The sequence below is a fragment of the Platichthys flesus genome, chromosome 16 (assembly GCF_949316205.1).
Source record: "Platichthys flesus chromosome 16, fPlaFle2.1, whole genome shotgun sequence".
Classification (NCBI taxonomy): domain Eukaryota; kingdom Metazoa; phylum Chordata; class Actinopteri; order Pleuronectiformes; family Pleuronectidae; genus Platichthys; species Platichthys flesus.
This window is the reverse complement of record NC_084960.1, coordinates 15,254,680-15,272,296: the sequence shown is the minus strand read 5'-3', so window position 1 is coordinate 15,272,296 and position 17,617 is coordinate 15,254,680. Positions and strand designations below refer to the sequence as shown.

Genomic DNA, 17,617 nt, shown 5'->3' with positions numbered 1-17,617 from the left:
TGCGAAAGGCTTCTGCAGAGATTTCCCCCCCCTCTTGCCACACACATATATGCATATTCACCTTTCTTATATTACTGTAATACACAACAGGGACTATTTGCCCGCCGCCTCACTCATGCATGCGTCCGACCACACACTGGTCACGTTCCCCTCGATGTCAGCTCTCATGGCGTCCATTCAGTGTCAGTGCTTCCAAAAGACGAGTGCATGTGCTGATCCTGCCCAGAGCAAGTAAAGCGCATTAGTGCTCTCCAGGTGGTGTGTTGACTAGATAATGAGCGTTGAGGTAATTGATTGGGGGTTGTAATTAGTGGTTAGCTGTCACTGATTAATCACACTCTGCTACTTCCTGCGTTATCTCCGGGCCTCACGTCGCTTTGTGCGTCTGCTTCGCCAGGCAGCAATTGTGTCTTTATTCTCATCCTCGCGGTGCTTAGCTGCGACCTGCTGTGGCCAAAGGACACACACACACGCGCACACACACACACACACACACGCACACACGCACACACACACACACACACACACACACACACACACACACACACACACACTCACACACTCACACACAAACGCACATATCTCACCTCTTCTGTCTTTTGCTCCCACAAAAGAATCATTATATGTCGTGTTTGGTCCTCGGGGCTCTTTCATCTTTCTGTCCCTTCATTCGCTCTCAATTCATTTTCAACATACAGGGGGCGCCGAACAGACCCGCAACCAAAGCAACGACATCTGGGACATAGCTTAGAGTGGCTGAAAAATATAACCCAACCAGAATGGTTCTCGGCGACCGCACACCTCCACCACGGCCCTACAGAACCTTTATTAAACCATATTTAAATTCACTAGACTAGATTGTGGCGGCTGTGACTAGGGAGGTAGAGCGTGTCGTCCTCTTACCAGGAGGCCGGCGGTTCGAGCCCAGTAGCTCCCATTCTGCATGTTGAAATGTTGTGCGAGATACTGATCCCCAAATTCCCCCAGAAGGCTATGTCAACTATGTGCCTGATGTGTAATAGAGAAGGTGCTGCACATAGATGTACTGTCTGTATGTGAAATGCAAAAACAAAAGTTATATGAGTTTTGAGTGGTCATCAAGACTAGAAACATGCCATATATATATATACAGACCATATAGATCACCAAAATCTGCACCAAAACCATTAGTATCAATCCCTTATACATGTCTGATGTTTTTTGTCAAGATTCATAAAAGATTCTCATGATAAATAATAACATTTTGAGAAAATATGGTTGGTTACAGTTTGTATAGTGTGTTAAAAAGCCGATCCACCCGACCTCCACATCAGCTGCAGCCATCCTGGCTGTTAATGAAAATGCTTCAGTGGCGTTCCCACTGGACGATCCCCTGTCAACCGTTGTCAGACCAGTTTCAGGGGGGATGGATATGCAATAATAAATATGAGCTGACAGATCGGACTGCTTCTCTCGCTGAAGCTCTTACTGAATGGATATCTCAGGCCTTGAGACTGTTCTATTGTCATTCGTGATTAGTGCTGCTTTGTCAAATTAGTCCACTTTAATCTCAATTAGATGATTTAATAAGTTTCACAGTTGTATCAGTCGACGCTTTTGGAAGTGAATCATTTGTATGCCGAGCTTTGTGAAATAATTCATGTTGATGTGATAATTCCGGAGCTAATCAGCAGGTTCTTTTCTCAGACGAGGTTCTGCGACATCTCCATATTACTGAGTGATAGCTGTGCTGCACGTTCATATACACAGAGCTTCAACAGGGAGAGAGGAGACTGATTCATCTGTGTGTGTGTGTGTGTGTGTGTGTGTGTGTGTGTGTGTGTGTGTCTGTGTGTGTGTGTCTGTGTGTGTGTGTGTGTGTGTGTGTGTGTGTGTGTGTGTGTGTGTGTGTGTGTGTGTGTGTGTGTGTGTGTGTGTGTGTACCCACTTACCTATACCACAGTGGCCTGGTCCTGTGTATGGTTTATGTTCTGATTGATAGTCAGGTTGAGTGCATACTGTGGGCTGGCAGTGTCATGGAAACAGGCAGAAATCCACAGCAGCTTGACCTTCTGAGTTTTGGGATGTCTGTCTGTCTCTCTGCCTGTGTGTGTGTGTGTGTGTGTGTGTGTGTGTGTGTGTGTGTGTGTGTATGTTTGTACCTCTATATTTGTGCCATTCTATTTGAGTATTTGACCACAAGGGTATTTTTGGGAGGTGAGGACATTTTGACCTGTGCCAGAAGACACAATTTATCAATAATATTGAGAGAGGTGTGATCAAATTTCTGGCCCAGTTGTAAACAAACATCTAAACAAACACCTCCATCACTAATGGAGCTCTCTGGTTAATAAGGCTGCTTTCAGACCAGTACTGAACACCGGATGTTTTTTCTGCCAGCCTCCAATTTAAGACTCGAGAATGTGAGTGAGAATAACAGAGAAGATATTTAGTTTAATAATTTGATGTGATGCTGAGTAGTTTGTGATCATCTGTTCTGCATGCATCCATCCAAACGCCACCCCTTATTTGCATTATCTGGAAATGGCCTGCTTCCTGCAGTGTTCTTTTTATGAGAAAATCATGAAGAATGTCTAAATTAAAAACTGCATATATCCCCGATACTCAGTGTACAAACCTCACAGCAGAAGGGCTCAAGGTGGCCCTAGAACTAAGACTAGACTTCTATCTGTTTGCAGAATACATTTGACTTTTTAAACATGACTCTTGTCTTAACGCCTCTTTATACCGTCTGAATGATTTCATCAACTTTTCTGAATCTGTCAGATCCTTGTGAAATTCAGTGTGAAGCATCTGCTTCCTAAAAACTGTTAAAACCCTTTTAAAGAAATGCACAAAAACATCAAAACACACGTTCATATATTTTGTTCATTAATATAGTCAACACTGACTGTGCCAGTATTTCTGGGATAAGGGGTCTATTTCCCAAACCAAAGGTTGAATGTTCAAATCCTGCTGCTGCCTTCCGTCACCTGCTCTTGAGCAAAACCAAGAGCAGATGATCCAAATGACCACAACCTGCTTGGACACTGATTACTGCAACTTTATTTCTCTATAAATATAAATTTCACCATAAACAACTCTTTCACATTTCTATGAAACTCACGAGGTAGAGAAGTTTATAGGGTCACAGCTTTAAATGTGTAAGTAAGGGTTAGAGATAGTGAATGTAGTTGTGAGGGGAAGAGTCCAGGGGAAAGCATTATGGTTATGAGGGTGCTTGCAAACGAAGAACAAATATCAAATGTGTGTGTTTGAGTGTGTGTGTGTGTGTGTGTGTGTGTGTGTGTGTGTGTGTGTGTGTGTGTGTGTGTGTGTGTGTGTGTGTGTGTGTGTGTGTTGGTAGACATGGTATTCAGGGACAATTTACCCGTTTACACACCAGCAATCCGCGGACCTTAGGGTAATTTGAGGACTATGCCAAGGTCCCCGAATTTCAAACAATTTATTTGCATTCGTGAGTGTCTGAGGAACATCCTCTCTCATTTTCGTTCATAGTCCTTTTTTACCATAAACCTGTTTTTCGGTGTATCCCAGTGTATAGCACAGCGCAACCTATCTGTGGTGCTTATACTGCACTCTCATACACATTTCTGACACACACGGTTCGATTTTGCCGCCCTTTTCACTGATTGGTTGGTTTGAAAAGTGGGTGGCGTCTACAGGCAGTTCGCTCCAAGGACCGCCCCGACTGACGGCATTTAATCTTTAAAGCCCATTTGAAGCAGCTGGCGACCTAATGGAAGCAGTAGAGGATTTAAAACATACAGGTAAGCATTAAAACTTCTAAATAAAGTAGATAATTGCATGAGGAAGGATTTTTACACCATAACAATAACTTATTAGTTATTAGTTAGTCTAAGTTTTTTTTTATTGATGCATATTTTAATGGAAATAAAGTAAGGCTAAACTAAATGGATATTGGCATTAGGTTGTTTTTACAGCAGTGCTCACGCATGCTGTTGAGGCCTGTGTTACCTGCACAAGCCTGCACTAGTAGTAGAGCTAACAGCTACCAGCTCTCAGCTGCAGCAGCTTCATAGTAGGCAGGAGAGGATCAGTCTTTTGTTTTGGAGGAATGTGCCTCGTGCTGTGTTGTGTAACCAGCTGTCTTGTGGACAAGAGAAGGTGAGGATGTTTGATTCTTGTTCATTTTAAGCCACAGTTGCTTTTCATGCCAGTGGAAGCTGCGTGTCGGGAGTGGCCATGCCCCCTCGTTGAGGTGCATGCTTCACACACATGATAGTAATGAGCACAGGTGGTGGGGATGAGGACAGAACATTTGAGCAGTTAGAGTGGTGTTTGTGTGCTGAAAACAGCTAAAAACAAAATAACCAAATCTTATGTGATTAAAAAAGTAAGCTAACCGTGTTTCCACAGAGGTTTTTGGCTGTTATCGTTATTATGAAGGTGTAAAGTACAATAGTGAGGAGAAACAAAGCTGTGGTATAGTAACTGGTGCAGTGTGTGCCATTTAAAAATGCTGTTTAATGTTCATGTCGATTATTTAACTATTCCATAGCTAAAAGCAAGGATGAAATGTCAGCAGGTTTTATTTCTATTTCATATTTTTCCCTGAGACTGGGTTCTGTGTATGATAGAGACTCACAGCACTCACGTTGTCTAACATAGTCTTTCTAAATTAACATTTTGCATCTGGTAGAAAACAGGTTGAGCAGTTTATTATTTCAGGTTGTTATTTGAATTAATACAAAATGATGAAAAACTAATCACATGTCAGAAGCACTGATGTGATAACATCCTAAACCACTGTCCTTGTAAATGTCATAAAGGACCTTGGATCAGAAATCTGAACCCAGGAGTGTGCTATCGCACAATAGTCAAGTCATGCTGATGCTGCTGTAAATATAATTGAACGTTAATGTAAAGTTATATATGTAGGTTAAGTTCTTGTTTGAAGAAGCAGGACAAGGTAAGTGAGTGAGGAGGAGATATAGAGACTGAGGATGATCATTTAAGCAGATGAAAGACTGTATTGATTTGTGTGTTTGTTCCTTCTGGGTGATAATGATGGGACATCAATCCCACAGAGGTTCAATGCAGCTGATGTAGTTATAGAATCTCTGTACACTGAGATTATGTTACATTAAATGGTAGAGAGGTAAGTCTGTGGTCCAACACAGCTCTACACTAGAACAGACATCATCCTCCTGTTTATATTTAGTTCATGTGCAGCCTATTTCTATTGTAGAAATGGGTTTCTACCTTTTAATGGGCATATGTAAAGAAATTAATTTCGGTAAAGCATTAAGTCCTTTTGTATTAAATTTAAACTTGAATGTTGATTTATCAGCTCAGAATATGGCTTCTGCTCAGATGCCACATGTACATTACTAGACTTCTAGTACATAATAATCATAACAACAATCTTCTTTTTATTATGTTACTCTGGCTTTTGACACTGGCCAGTGAATCATGCAGAGGCGAAGGCGCATTAATCTCCAGAAATCTGGAGGGATGTCATCAGATGTCCAACATGGTGAGGTACCATCCACATCAAAGCTTTCTACAAGAACTCAAAAGAGGTCAACACATAAGGCCCAAAAAAAGATGCCTGCAGGGACATCAGCTGGTCGTCTTGAATGCTTTATTAAGGTATGTAACAATTTCAAGTTCATGGTTTGTGTAAACAGTTTGAAGCTACTTTTGGATGGTATGTGTTTGCATATTGATTGATTGTGTGCGTAAACTTAAGGAGGCACACCAACAGACTGTCCTCTTCTTGCTCTCATCACACTCTTCATTAGTGTTATTTTCCTGACCATCTCTTACTGCTTCAGCTACACTTAAGCCACTTTCACACATGAAGTGCACTCTGGACTTTGTTTGGACATCAATTGGTGGAACTGTAAGTGTGACCGCAAATGTCAGATTCAGTCACACCGGAATTAACAGGTCTTTAACATGCCAGCTCCCTAATACAAAATCTGGGTAATGTCTGATATGTGAATACAACAGGTAATAGTCTGCAGGATTCACAGAGTGCTAGTGGGTGTGTTCATGATGTTGATGCATAATATGTACTTTAACTGCTTCTTACTTTTTTCTGATGGCCTGTATGTTATTTTGCACTCTTTTGTTGATATTTGATAAGTTCAAATACACGCAGTTTCGTTATTTTTAACATTAGTGATGAGTCCTTCTGCTGCATGCTCTGACGGTGCTCCTCCTCTCAGCTGATACAATTTGACATTTGCAGTAATGAGATCGCATCTGACAGTCTCTTGCGTGAGCTGCATATGTAAAAAGTGTAGGGTTAGGGTTAGTGTGTGTGTGTGCTGTCACCTGAGTGTATTATGGTGTATAAGGACAATGGTATTTAAGGACAATCTCAGAGGACGTCTTTCAGAATCTAAGGCAGAATAACATTTGAGTGTGTGTGTATTAAGCTCTGACACCAATATGACTTGGGTGGACCATACGTTATTTGGGGTCCCTCCCGTAGATGGGGTTGATAGTGGCATTACTATGGTATTTAAGAGTACTTGTACAACCTGCATTTGATCTTTATGTTAGTTTAATGGGAGTGGTAAGTTTTCGTATTCATGATGTATGTCACAGATGTGGACCTGGTCACCAATAATGCATGAAATGCAAGACAAGATCATATTTAAAATCAATCAAAACAAATCTAGGCATGTTAGAGGCCTGGAGTCAGACAGCAAAAAGCTCACAGCCACCAATCACAGGTAGCGTGAGACCAAAATGGGTTGTCAGAATATAAAGAAGGAATCAAAAATCAAATTCATCCGTCACAATTAACTGTGATTAGTATAGTTCTAACAGCTTGCAGGCTGCCGTAATCAGACACTTCAGGTGACTACAAATACTTCCAAAGGACATTTTTCTCCCCACAAAATACTTGGAACCACAGTCATGATGACTGTCACATAATGTTAGAGGTATGAAGATGTAAAACGATCTAGAGAGTTTCCACTTTTGCTTTTTGTAAGCTGTATGTGGTCTTTTTCATCCTGACCTCAAATATCCCTTTTGACTACTGCATTCACATTACATTACTTTTTATTCAACTTTTCTTCCATTCATTATCTGCTACAGATGACGACCGAAAGAGGCCAGATTGAGATGACTGCAAGCAACCTGAACCAGTCAAGTCCAGTGTTGATCCAATCACAAGGATTGGACAGGTAAGTGAAGTGTGCTTGATGACATGAATTGTGGCAAAATGTAGGGTTAGGGTTAGTGTGTGTGTGTGATGTCACCTGAGTGTATTATGGTGTACAAGGACAATGGTATTTAAGGACAATCTCAGAGGACGTCTTTCAGAATCGAAGGCAGAATAACATTTGAGTGTGTGTGTATTAAGCTCTGACACCAATATGACTTGGGTGGACCATACGTTATTTGGGGTCCCTCCCGTAGATGGGGTTGTTAGTGGCATTACTTTGGTATTTAAGAGTACTTGTGCAACCTGCATTTGATCTTTATGTTAGTTTAATGGGAGTGGTAAGTTTTCGTATTCATGTTGTATGTCACAGATGTGGACCCGATCTCTTGCGTGAGCTGCATATGTAAAAGGTGTAGGGTTAGTGTGTGTGTGTGCTGTCACCTGAGTGTATTATGGTGTATAAGGACAATGGTATTTAAGGACAATCTCAGAGGACGTCTTTCAGAATCGAAGGCAGAATAACATTTGAGTGTGTGTGTATTAAGCTCTGACACCAATATGACTTGGGTGGACCATACGTTATTTGGGGTCCCTCCCGTAGATGGGGTTGTTAGTGGCATTACTATGGTATTTAAGAGTACTTGTACAACCTGCATTTGATCTTTATGTTAGTTTAATGGGAGTGGTAAGTTTTCGTATTCATGATGTATGTCACAGATGTGGACCCGGTCACCAATAATGCATGAAATGCAAGACAAGATCATATTTAAAATCAATCAAAACAAATCTAGGCATGTTAGAGGCCTGGAGTCAGACAGCAAAAAGCTCACAGCCACCAATCACAGGTAGCGTGAGACCAAAATGGGTTGTCAGAATATAAAGAAGGAATCAAAAATCAAATTCATCCGTCAAAATTAACTGTGATTAGTATAGTTCTAACAGCTTGCAGGCTGCCGTAATCAGACACTTCAGGTGACTACAAATACTTCCAAAGGACATTTTTCTCCCCACAAAATACTTGGAACCACAGTCATGATGACTGTCACATAATGTTAGAGGTATGAAGATGTAAAACTATCTAGAGAGGTTCCACTTGTGCTTTTTGTAAGCTGTATGTGTTCTTTTTCATCCTGACCTCAAATATCCCTTTTGACTACTGCATTCACATTACATTACTTTTTATTCAACTTTTCTTCCATTCATTATCTGCTACAGATGACGACCGAAAGAGGCCAGATTGAGATGACTGCAAGCAACCTGAACCAGTCAAGTCCAGTGCTTGATCCACTCACAAGGATTGGACAGGTAAGTGAAGTGTGCTTGATGACATGAATTGTGACAAAATGTAGGGTTAGGGTTAGTGTGTGTGTGTGCTGTCACCTGAGTGTATTATGGTGTACAAGGACAATGGTATTTAAGGACAATCTCAGAGGACGTCTTTCAGAATCGAAGGCAGAATAACATTTGAGTGTGTGTGTATTAAGCTCTGACACCAATATGACTTGGGTGGACCATACGTTATTTGGGGTCCCTCCCGTAGATGGGGTTGTTAGTGGCATTACTTTGGTATTTAAGAGTACTTGTACAACCTGCATTTGATCTTTATGTTAGTTTAATGGGAGTGGTAAGTTTTCGTATTCATGTTGTATGTCACAGATGTGGACCCGATCTCTTGCGTGAGCTGCATATGTAAAAGGTGTAGGGTTAGTGTGTGTGTGTGCTGTCACCTGAGTGTATTATGGTGTATTAGGACAATGGTATTTAAGGACAATCTCAGAGGATGTCTTTCAGAATCTAAGGCAGAATAACATTTGAGTGTGTGTGTATTAAGCTCTGACACCAATATGACTTGGGTGGACCATACGTTGTTTGGGGTCCCTCCCGTAGATGGGGTTGTTAGTGGCATTACTTTGGTATTTAAGAGTACTTGTACAACCTGCATTTGATCTTTATGTTAGTTTAATGGGAGTGGTAAGTTTTCGTATTCATGTTGTATGTCACAGATGTGGACCCGGTCACCAGTAATTCATGAAATGCAAGACAAGATCATATTTAAAATCAATCAAAACAAATCTAGGCATGTTAGAGGCCTGGAGTCAGACAGCAAAAAGCTCACAGCCACCAATCACAGGTAGTGTGAGACCAAAATGGGTTGTCAGAATATAAAGAAGGAACCAAAAATCAAATTCATCCGTCAAAATTAACTGTGATTAGTATAGTTCTAACAGCTTGCAGGATGCCGTAATCAGACACTTCAGGTGACTACAAATACTTCCAAAGTGCATTTTTCTCCCCACAAAATACTTGGGACCACAGTCATGATGACTGTTACATAATGTTACAGGTATGAAGATGTTGAACTATCTAGAGAGGTTCCTTTTTTCTTATTTTTTTTAGCAATACTTGTTCTTTTCATCCAGACCTCAAATATCCCTTTTGACTGGTGCATTCTCACTATATTATTTTTTATTTAACTTTTCTTCTATTCATTATCTGCTACTGATGACGACCGAAAGAGACTTGATTGAGATGACTGCAAGCATCTCAATCAAGGGTGGGGTTGATAGTGGCCTTTCTTTAACATTCAAAGTCTGCCAACATCTTATCATGAGGGAAACGTTAAATACAAATTTACCTTTTTGCCAACGGTAGTAAGATACGGCTATTCAGACTACTGAACAAATATATTGGTGTCTCAAATGGGCTGTCTACAAAGTAACACTGTAAGGAGATTCTGTACTACAATTATAATCAAAAATATTCCATTCACTTTACATTAAAAGTATTTAAACATATACTAATAAATATTATGAGTAAAAAAATGTATTGGATTGGATTCTTCTGGTGTTTCTGGTGTTCTGCCTGACCAAAAACACCAGAAGAATCCAATCCACTTCAGTTGTGGTTTATTCCAGTCTTTGTGCAGAGCAGCGGCAGGTTATATGGCTGATACAGACAGGTGGTAGCTGGTCAAGGCAGTTGAGGCTGTTTTATTTAAACAGAAAATATGTAATGCGTTATCACTACACGTTAAACTTAAAACATAGGAAGCTAATGTTTATGGCTACCATGTAACTATTAAGAGCTAATTCAGTGTAATCATTCTAACCAACAATTCAAGTATCAGAATACTGCAACATTTACTAGGAACAAAGGAACTCACATTTCCAGTCAAACAGTTGTTGTATGTAGAGCACAGGGTTATTCTGCAGGTCAGGGCTTATACCTGAACTCAATCATATATACTGTATATTGGATTGAGTTCACCTCTTAATGATAGCAAATTTGTCCAAACTTAGTGTTGTAGTACAATCAATACGTGACCACTGATGTGTGAAGTGATTTTGCCAAAGGTGTATATGAGTGAAGAATACCCTCCAAGTATAGTATCTCTTTTTTACTTTGTAGATGGTTCCTGTGCACTCTTTGTTTTAATGGAAATTAGGTTGTAGCTCATTTTCTACCTTTTCTACAATTGGGAAGGACTGTTTGTGTTTTAAGAACGTTTCTCCAAGGAGCTATTGATCCGACAGTTGAGGATATTTCCAATTGTAATATGCATGGAGGAAGTCTGTTCTACTGTTCTGTCGCTCTGTACATACATTAACTTATCCCGTGCTCAAAAAAGTAATGGATTAATCAAAACTTGTATCTCATGCAATAGCATATTGAGTCCTTAATTTAATAAAACATTGTCTCAATGACCATCTCTAAGGTATTTAAACCTATTCAGAGCAATACAAATCCTGCAAACTAGTGTTTTTAATTGCATTGTAAATGGATTACACCTTTTTAGTGGGATTTTTGTTGACCTACTGCCCAACTTAGATGCATGTGCATTGTGTCTTTTTTAAAGGGTATGTCAATCATGATTACAGCACCGTATAAATATATAGTATATTCAATCTGCTTTTTATTAATTTTGTTAATTGTTACTCATAAGTATCTTGAAAGATTTACCAATACATTTTTTTCTTTTTTTAAAGGAAACCAACTAATAAAAACAGATTGTGAAATATCTTGCTTTTCAAATGTTAGACACAAACAAATGTTTCACTTTTGTTATTAGTGTCCGAAACATCGCCTAGTGTGCGCAACAATAGGCTCCTTGGACAAGTGCGTTCAGTGTGTGAGACCTGTATCCTCCTTCAAGTGGCTTCAATGCGAAGGTGAGTTTTTAATGGAGTATGTGGTAAATGGTAGTAGGTGGATGAATGTGCATTGTTCTAATGTATGACTGACCACACTGTAAAGAAAAATGGGTAAAAGAGATTTCATGATGAAATGAAACACTGCAACATCAATTTGGCAGCAAGTGAATAATTGTAATTCCAAAAATATTATGATTACTTGAAGAGGTCAATTTTGCCTCTTTTTCACTGACAAGGACTGAGTTAAATGGATCTAAGTTATCTTTTTTTTTTTTTTTAAACTGTAGTGTTTATCTACAAATCAGATTTATACAGTTTACAGTTCACATGTCTTTCTTTATGTCATACAACACCCATTTTTTCCACTTTGTTATAGAAACATCTTCCTTAAGTCAAAGTTGGTAGGTCATTCTCTCCATAAAGTTTATTTCTCTTACAATCCCTAACCATTGTTTTATGGTAGGAGATTCAGTTTTGTACCAGTTTCTTGTTATTGTTTTCTTAGTTGCAATCAACAGTATCTTGACTATATATCTATCACTTCCAGTTACACTTTCAGTTACATTTCCAAGGTACATAGTTCTCTAATGTTTGTCGTCCTGTAATAAATCCAGTTTGGTGCTCGTCAATTAATTCTGTCATGAAATTCTGATATCTCCCTGCTATAATGGATGTGTATATCTTGTAATCTACATTCAGTATAGAAATGGGTCTGTCATTTTTACAATATTCTGCGTCTTTACCCTCCTTGGGGATTACAGATATGATTGCTTCATTCCATGAGGGTGGCATTCTACCTTCCTTAAGGGTACAGTTAAAGGATGAAACAAGGAGAGGGGTTAGTTCTTCTCTAAAAGTTCAGTTCCAATCCGATGGAAAACCGTCACTGCCTGGTGATTTATTTGCCTTAAGCCTGGATATTGCCTTAGTTATTTCTTCAGGAGTTATAGGTGCTGTGAGAGCATTATATACCATGTTAATCCCTTGTTGTTTCCTAATTCTCCTTGCGAGAAGCCATGTGCCTTTAGGGCCTGTTTCATAATAATCTTGTTTCAGAAATCTAAGTTTTTCTCTCTATTTCGCTCCCTAATATCATATATTATCTATTTCCCCTTTAATATCCTTTATTTCTTGTTGGATTTGGGCTGTGTAAGTAGTTTGGCATTGTACCTCCAAGATTTTTTAGTCTTTCCACTAAGTTAAGATAATTTGCCTGCTTAAGTTTTTTTTGTCTTGACGTGATGGCTATTAATTTCCCCCTTATCACCGCCTTCATTGTGTTCCATAAGATTGTTGGGTTGATTTCTTCTGTGTCGTTTTCCTCAATGCTTTTCTTTATTTCATTTTTAATTTGTTCAATCGTTGTCTTGTTGTTCAGTATGCTTACATTCAGTCTCAAGGTAGAATTTTTCTTTTTATGCTTGTTGTGTCTACCCTATGATCCATTATCATGTGAAAATCACCAGCACATATCACTATACCTTCAGATTCTAAGGCCATGACTGAGAATAATGATTTTAAAGAATTGTTTAGTACTCTCTGGAGGAGCATGTACATTTATTAATGTAACCACCTCTTTCTTTAATTTCCCCTTCACCATAATATATCGTCCCTCTGTAAATCCTTGATTTCTTTGAGACACTCAAAATTATTTGAGTTTTGTATAAGTATTGCCACACCTCTTTTGTTGCTTTGTTTACATTTACTGTAATAGGTGTTTCTAAAACCGAATTTCTTCAGCTTTTCATGTTCTTCCTGGGAAAGGTGTGTTTTCTGCATGAAGACAACTTGGGCCTTAAGTTTTCTCATTTTCAAAATTATCTTAGATCTTTTAATTGGATTGTTCAACCCATTAACATTTAACGACACTAACGATATGCTGTTCATTTATAACTTCGGAGAATGGCGTTATACATTTCTTTCGGGCCCTTATTGCAGCCATGAGAAAAAAACAACAGCCCAAAGAACATTGAGCAACTCAACACTGAAAAAACAACGAACTAAGACAGTAGGCACTTGCCCCCCACGTTTCCCCTGTGGGTTGAGGGGAAGTTCCCATGAAATATGGGGGCACCTCCTTGGTGAGGTCTATTCTTGTTATACAGATTCTCTTGAACATCTGTCTCATTATAGCTCACACATACACCATCCGATCAATCCTAACAATGAGGACTATTAAGTCCAATCACCCAGATCCACCTATATACAAACCCTTAGACTATTTATCTTCAATGTCTTTTATGTGTTATCTTTCACTTACTTATTCATGTAGATGCACTCACATACTTTATTAGTCCATTCCTAAGTGATCTTTTTAGATGTGTAGTCAAGTGCCCAGAGCGCAAGTGATTCCTTGAGATGATATCTTCCTGTATGCACATCATTTAACGTGCTTTTCATTCTGAACGTCAAATCAAAAACATCTGGAAGTGCCTTAGTTCACTGGTCACTAACTTTTTCTTAGAAAACCTCGGAAGTTCTAACATATATTGTTTGAGCACACAATGGCTTTTTCTGTTTAACCTTACCTTTACCCTTGTGGATTTACCTAACTCTACTATAGTGAGCTAATATACAATTTCAAATTGTTAATTGATTAATTGTTAGCTTTTCATGTAATGATGATATATTCATGTTAGTTTTAATACCTTTTCCCAGAGGAAATTGCATTGAGTGACACTGAGACCAAGGACAGTGAAGGCGAGTCAGATGACAGTGACACAGCCGTCACAGCCTCAGAGGCTGGAAATGCTGGTTGTGCATTAGCTTCTACACTCACAAAACAGGTCCAGGAAACTGCAGATTTTGGTAAGTTGCCATACCCTAAAGTTATGTCTAAAATGTACCTTTTCCAGTGAAAAAACGACTTCTGTTGCATTGTGTTTAGCAGGAACTGTGACGTCCACAGTAGATGAGGCTTTTTGTCCGTCTGAAGGTAAGGCAAGTTTTAAGGTATTTAGGAATGGTATTAAAGAAGACTAATGCAATAAATAAAGACAGCATATGATTTAATCGAATAAAACAAAAGTATACAATTGCTGGTTAAGAAGCATACTACATAACTGCAAAGTTGGATTCTTGGTGAGGACCTCTGTTGCATGTCATACTCTGCTCTACCCCTGCATCTGTGCATCCCAGTTTCTCTCTATTGTACTCCAATTCCAAGATTCCATTAAACAGCAGAGTAACAGAGCCGAGTCTTTAATAGTTTTTAAGATTATCTTCCAACACTGCATGTATAATGAAGGACTGCATGTATAATGAAGGACGCGTGTGTGTGTGTAAAATCGAGACTTAGCCATCAGTCGCACAGAGTGCACTTTCAAACTTCTATTAACAAATAACACCTCAGGGTGGAGGTAAGGATCCACTGATTTGTGAAGTAATCAGTCCGTTTGCTCTAAATAAATAAATACATCGGTGATACTCATGCGTAAAGCTGCGTGATGGATGCACACAAATGGAAGGATGAGGAAATTCAGTTTCAATGATCACAGTTTTTTGTCCCATGGTGATGACTCATCAGTTAATGTAGATCCCATAGATCTGTGATCTTGGATCTTTGTGCTGAAGGGAGTCCAGTATTAGATTGACCGATGGAACAGAACCATCTCAATAGAAACACAGGCATATCAAAATTAATCTGTTCAATTTTATAGTTTTGGGGCATCACAATTTAATTAGTTGCTTTGCGTTGACCCTTTATGGTTGAATGTCCGCGTGCAGATGGGCAGGATATGAGGCAGAGCCACGTACAAACGTTCCCAGGTGAACTCGGGGATTACATGCAGAGCCAGAAGAGACATTGAGAAAGTTAAAATCCACAGCAGAACTGTGGAAAGCTCCCAAGGATGCTGAACAACCTAACTGCCAAGTATACAGGAGAACGGATGCTCATACCAAATATTGATTTTAACTTGGGGTTTTTCTCCTAACAGTATCTAAATAATTCTCAAACTATTAATGGTACTACTCCTATAAGCATCCCAGATTGATCTGCCTAAAACTTGTGCAGAGTACACTACATACAATATGCACCAATCATCCTCAACATAAAAAAATGAATGAATAACATTGTTTGAATATGAATAACTGAGTTAGATAAATCTAGTTGGGAAAATCATATCAAGTGAACCGTGAACAGGTAACAAGTTATCAAGAATTTTCATCAAAGAGACAATTAGTGGAATTAGTTGGAAGTTTTGAAGGATCAAAGTAGTCATCACATTTTGTTATCTGTTTGTGGGACAAATGTTTTCTACATATTTTACTGTATGTCTTCCAGGCAAAACTCATCAAGAACACGATTCCAGAAAAGTGAAAAAGAAGATCTGGTCCAAGGCTGAGGTGGCTGCAGTAATGCGGCACTTCAAAAGTCACATAATCAAAGGAAGACTAGCCACAAAATATGAATGCAGTCACTGCAAGATGGTCGAAGGCTCCGTGCTAGCACAACGAACAGTGCAAAATATAAGGGACTTTGTCAGAAACCGGGGAATAACTGCAAAGAGGCAGACAGAGCAGCAAAAGCTGTAAATCCACTGACTTGTGTTCATTTGTTTTTGTTTGCATTGTGGTTTGGCTGATGCCTTAACGTTTTAAAAGGCCATTTGTTTCTAAAAATGTGTTATTGCAAAATGGATACATGTAATACTTCATCAGAAAAGCTAATGGAAGTTCATAATGGACGTGTGTTTTGTTTGTAGCGTGTGTGGCTGCTAATAAAAAAAAACTCCAGTTCTGTTATTCTTCATTATTTGGTTAAGCTCAGAATTGAGATCACTTATTTTTAAGTGATCCCTGTATATATATTATATTGTGTTCTTATTTCAACATATATCTAAGGTTTAACCTAATTTTATGGTAATAAAATGATGGTCCCCCTTATGCTGTGTTCTGTCAGGTGTGTGTTTTATGTTAATGAGGAGCTATTTAAAAGGTGACGTCATTGTCCCTTTAAAGTCCCAACTTGGTTTGTTGTGTCCTCAAATGCCACAAAAGATTGATGTCTGCAAAAACCACAACCCAGTCAGGGCCTTGTGTATAGAGTTCTGTAGCTCATTTCTACATTCTAAAGTGAGCTGAATTTTTTTCAGATTTTTTAGAGTGTGTTGACCTTACTCCCATTGCTCTAGGACCTCGGGAAAGGGTAGTCCCTGTTTACCACCACCGGGCCTGTTTGAGGAAAAAGTCTTTCGATACCATCTATACCCGTATGTGTGTGTGTGTGTGTGTGTGTGTGTGTGTGTGTGTGTGTGTGTGTCTGTGTGTCTGTGTGTGTGTGTGTGTGTGTGTGTGTGTGATGGGGGTTTTCTTGGATGTTCGTAGAGGACAGAAGGGAGCGAGACAGAAAATCCCTCATTTCACCACTGTGCAGAGGAATGCCAGCATGATGCACGAGGTCACCCGTCCTTCAAAAAGCTTTGCTCCAACTGCTTTATCGGGGGCGCTGTTCTGTCTGCACACAACACACACACACACACACATACACACACACACACACAGGGACGCACACACACACAGCCTCACAAACATTCCCGTGAACCTGAAAGGTCACTGAGAGGAGTGTCGGTCCATCACTGCGGCCATCACCCTTCATTATCTGTAAAATATCTCTTTCCAGCTGACACGGAGAAACAGTGAGAGACGTTCCTGTCAGGACCTCATGAATTCTTCAAGCAGCCGATTGCCCTCCTCCACCTGAAGAGTCCCCGATCGCTCAGGTGAGCTGATGGCACCAAACCTGAAGTCATCGCACATTCTCCTCACACCTGAGGTAAGTCTGTGGCAGTCCTCGTCATTGGGAGTGTGTAACAATCACACACACACATAAAGTCCCGCCTGGTTAAAAATTCCATCAAAACTCCCAAAGCTGATGCTGTTTTGCTTTCCCTGTTGTTTATGTACCGCTGTATTCGTGCCTTTTATTTACGTTCATTTCAAAGTTTTCATTAAAATGCAAAGGATTGTTTCTCTCACTTATTCTTCCCCAATCTGCCAATTTCCTCCGCCGCACTCGAGAATTATCTTGACTTATAAGGCTTTGCAAGTTTGTCTTTCCCTGTTCCTCGCTCATTCCCTCACTCTCGCGGGTGCTTCTCGGGTGCGGTTATTTCTCAGCGGGGGAAATACAAATATTTCCGCAGCGCTCGGCCAGTAGCTCATTGCATATGACAATAAACTATTGAAACCCTGACTGTGTGTGGGATTTTTGTGTTTTACATTTGAGCACAAGCGCAGCAACCCACTCTGACTGCACATCTCTCTACAACGGACTAAACCAATATTAACAAGTTAGATTACAATTAAAATACAA

The 17,617-nt window shown here is 39.6% G+C and overlaps 1 protein-coding gene across 4 annotated transcripts; it reads left to right on the top strand.

Annotated features, from left to right (window-relative positions):
- Positions 1 to 3,315: 3,315 nt before the first annotated feature.
- Positions 3,316 to 16,042, top strand: LOC133971452 (uncharacterized). Of its 4 annotated transcripts, XM_062408812.1 has the most exons (8): positions 3,320 to 3,770; positions 5,431 to 5,616; positions 7,081 to 7,169; positions 8,366 to 8,455; positions 11,220 to 11,319; positions 13,960 to 14,109; positions 14,189 to 14,236; positions 15,587 to 16,042. In XM_062408812.1, the coding sequence occupies exons 4-8, from the start codon at positions 8,366 to 8,368 to the stop codon at positions 15,835 to 15,837; spliced, it is 639 nt and encodes a 212-aa protein (XP_062264796.1). In that variant the 5' UTR covers positions 3,320 to 3,770; positions 5,431 to 5,616; positions 7,081 to 7,169; the 3' UTR covers positions 15,838 to 16,042. The 4 variants fall into 4 exon arrangements, with proteins under 4 accessions (XP_062264795.1, XP_062264793.1, XP_062264796.1 ...); XM_062408811.1 differs by lacking the exon at positions 7,081 to 7,169 and having other exon boundaries at positions 3,316 to 3,770; positions 14,192 to 14,236; XM_062408809.1 differs by lacking the exon at positions 7,081 to 7,169 and having other exon boundaries at positions 3,318 to 3,770.
- The last annotated feature ends 1,575 nt before the right edge of the window (positions 16,043 to 17,617 follow it).

Bases quoted from the DNA above. Each gene is read 5' to 3' on its own strand.
- LOC133971452 (XM_062408809.1), top strand. From the start codon at position 5,437: ATGCAGAGGCGAAGGCGCATTAATCTCCAGAAATCTGGAGGGATGTCA. The intron at 11,320-13,959 runs GTGAGTTTTTAA...ACCTTTTCCCAG, and splicing joins CAAGTGGCTTCAATGCGAAG to AGGAAATTGCATTGAGTGAC. The intron at 14,110-14,188 runs GTAAGTTGCCAT...CATTGTGTTTAG, and splicing joins CCAGGAAACTGCAGATTTTG to CAGGAACTGTGACGTCCACA.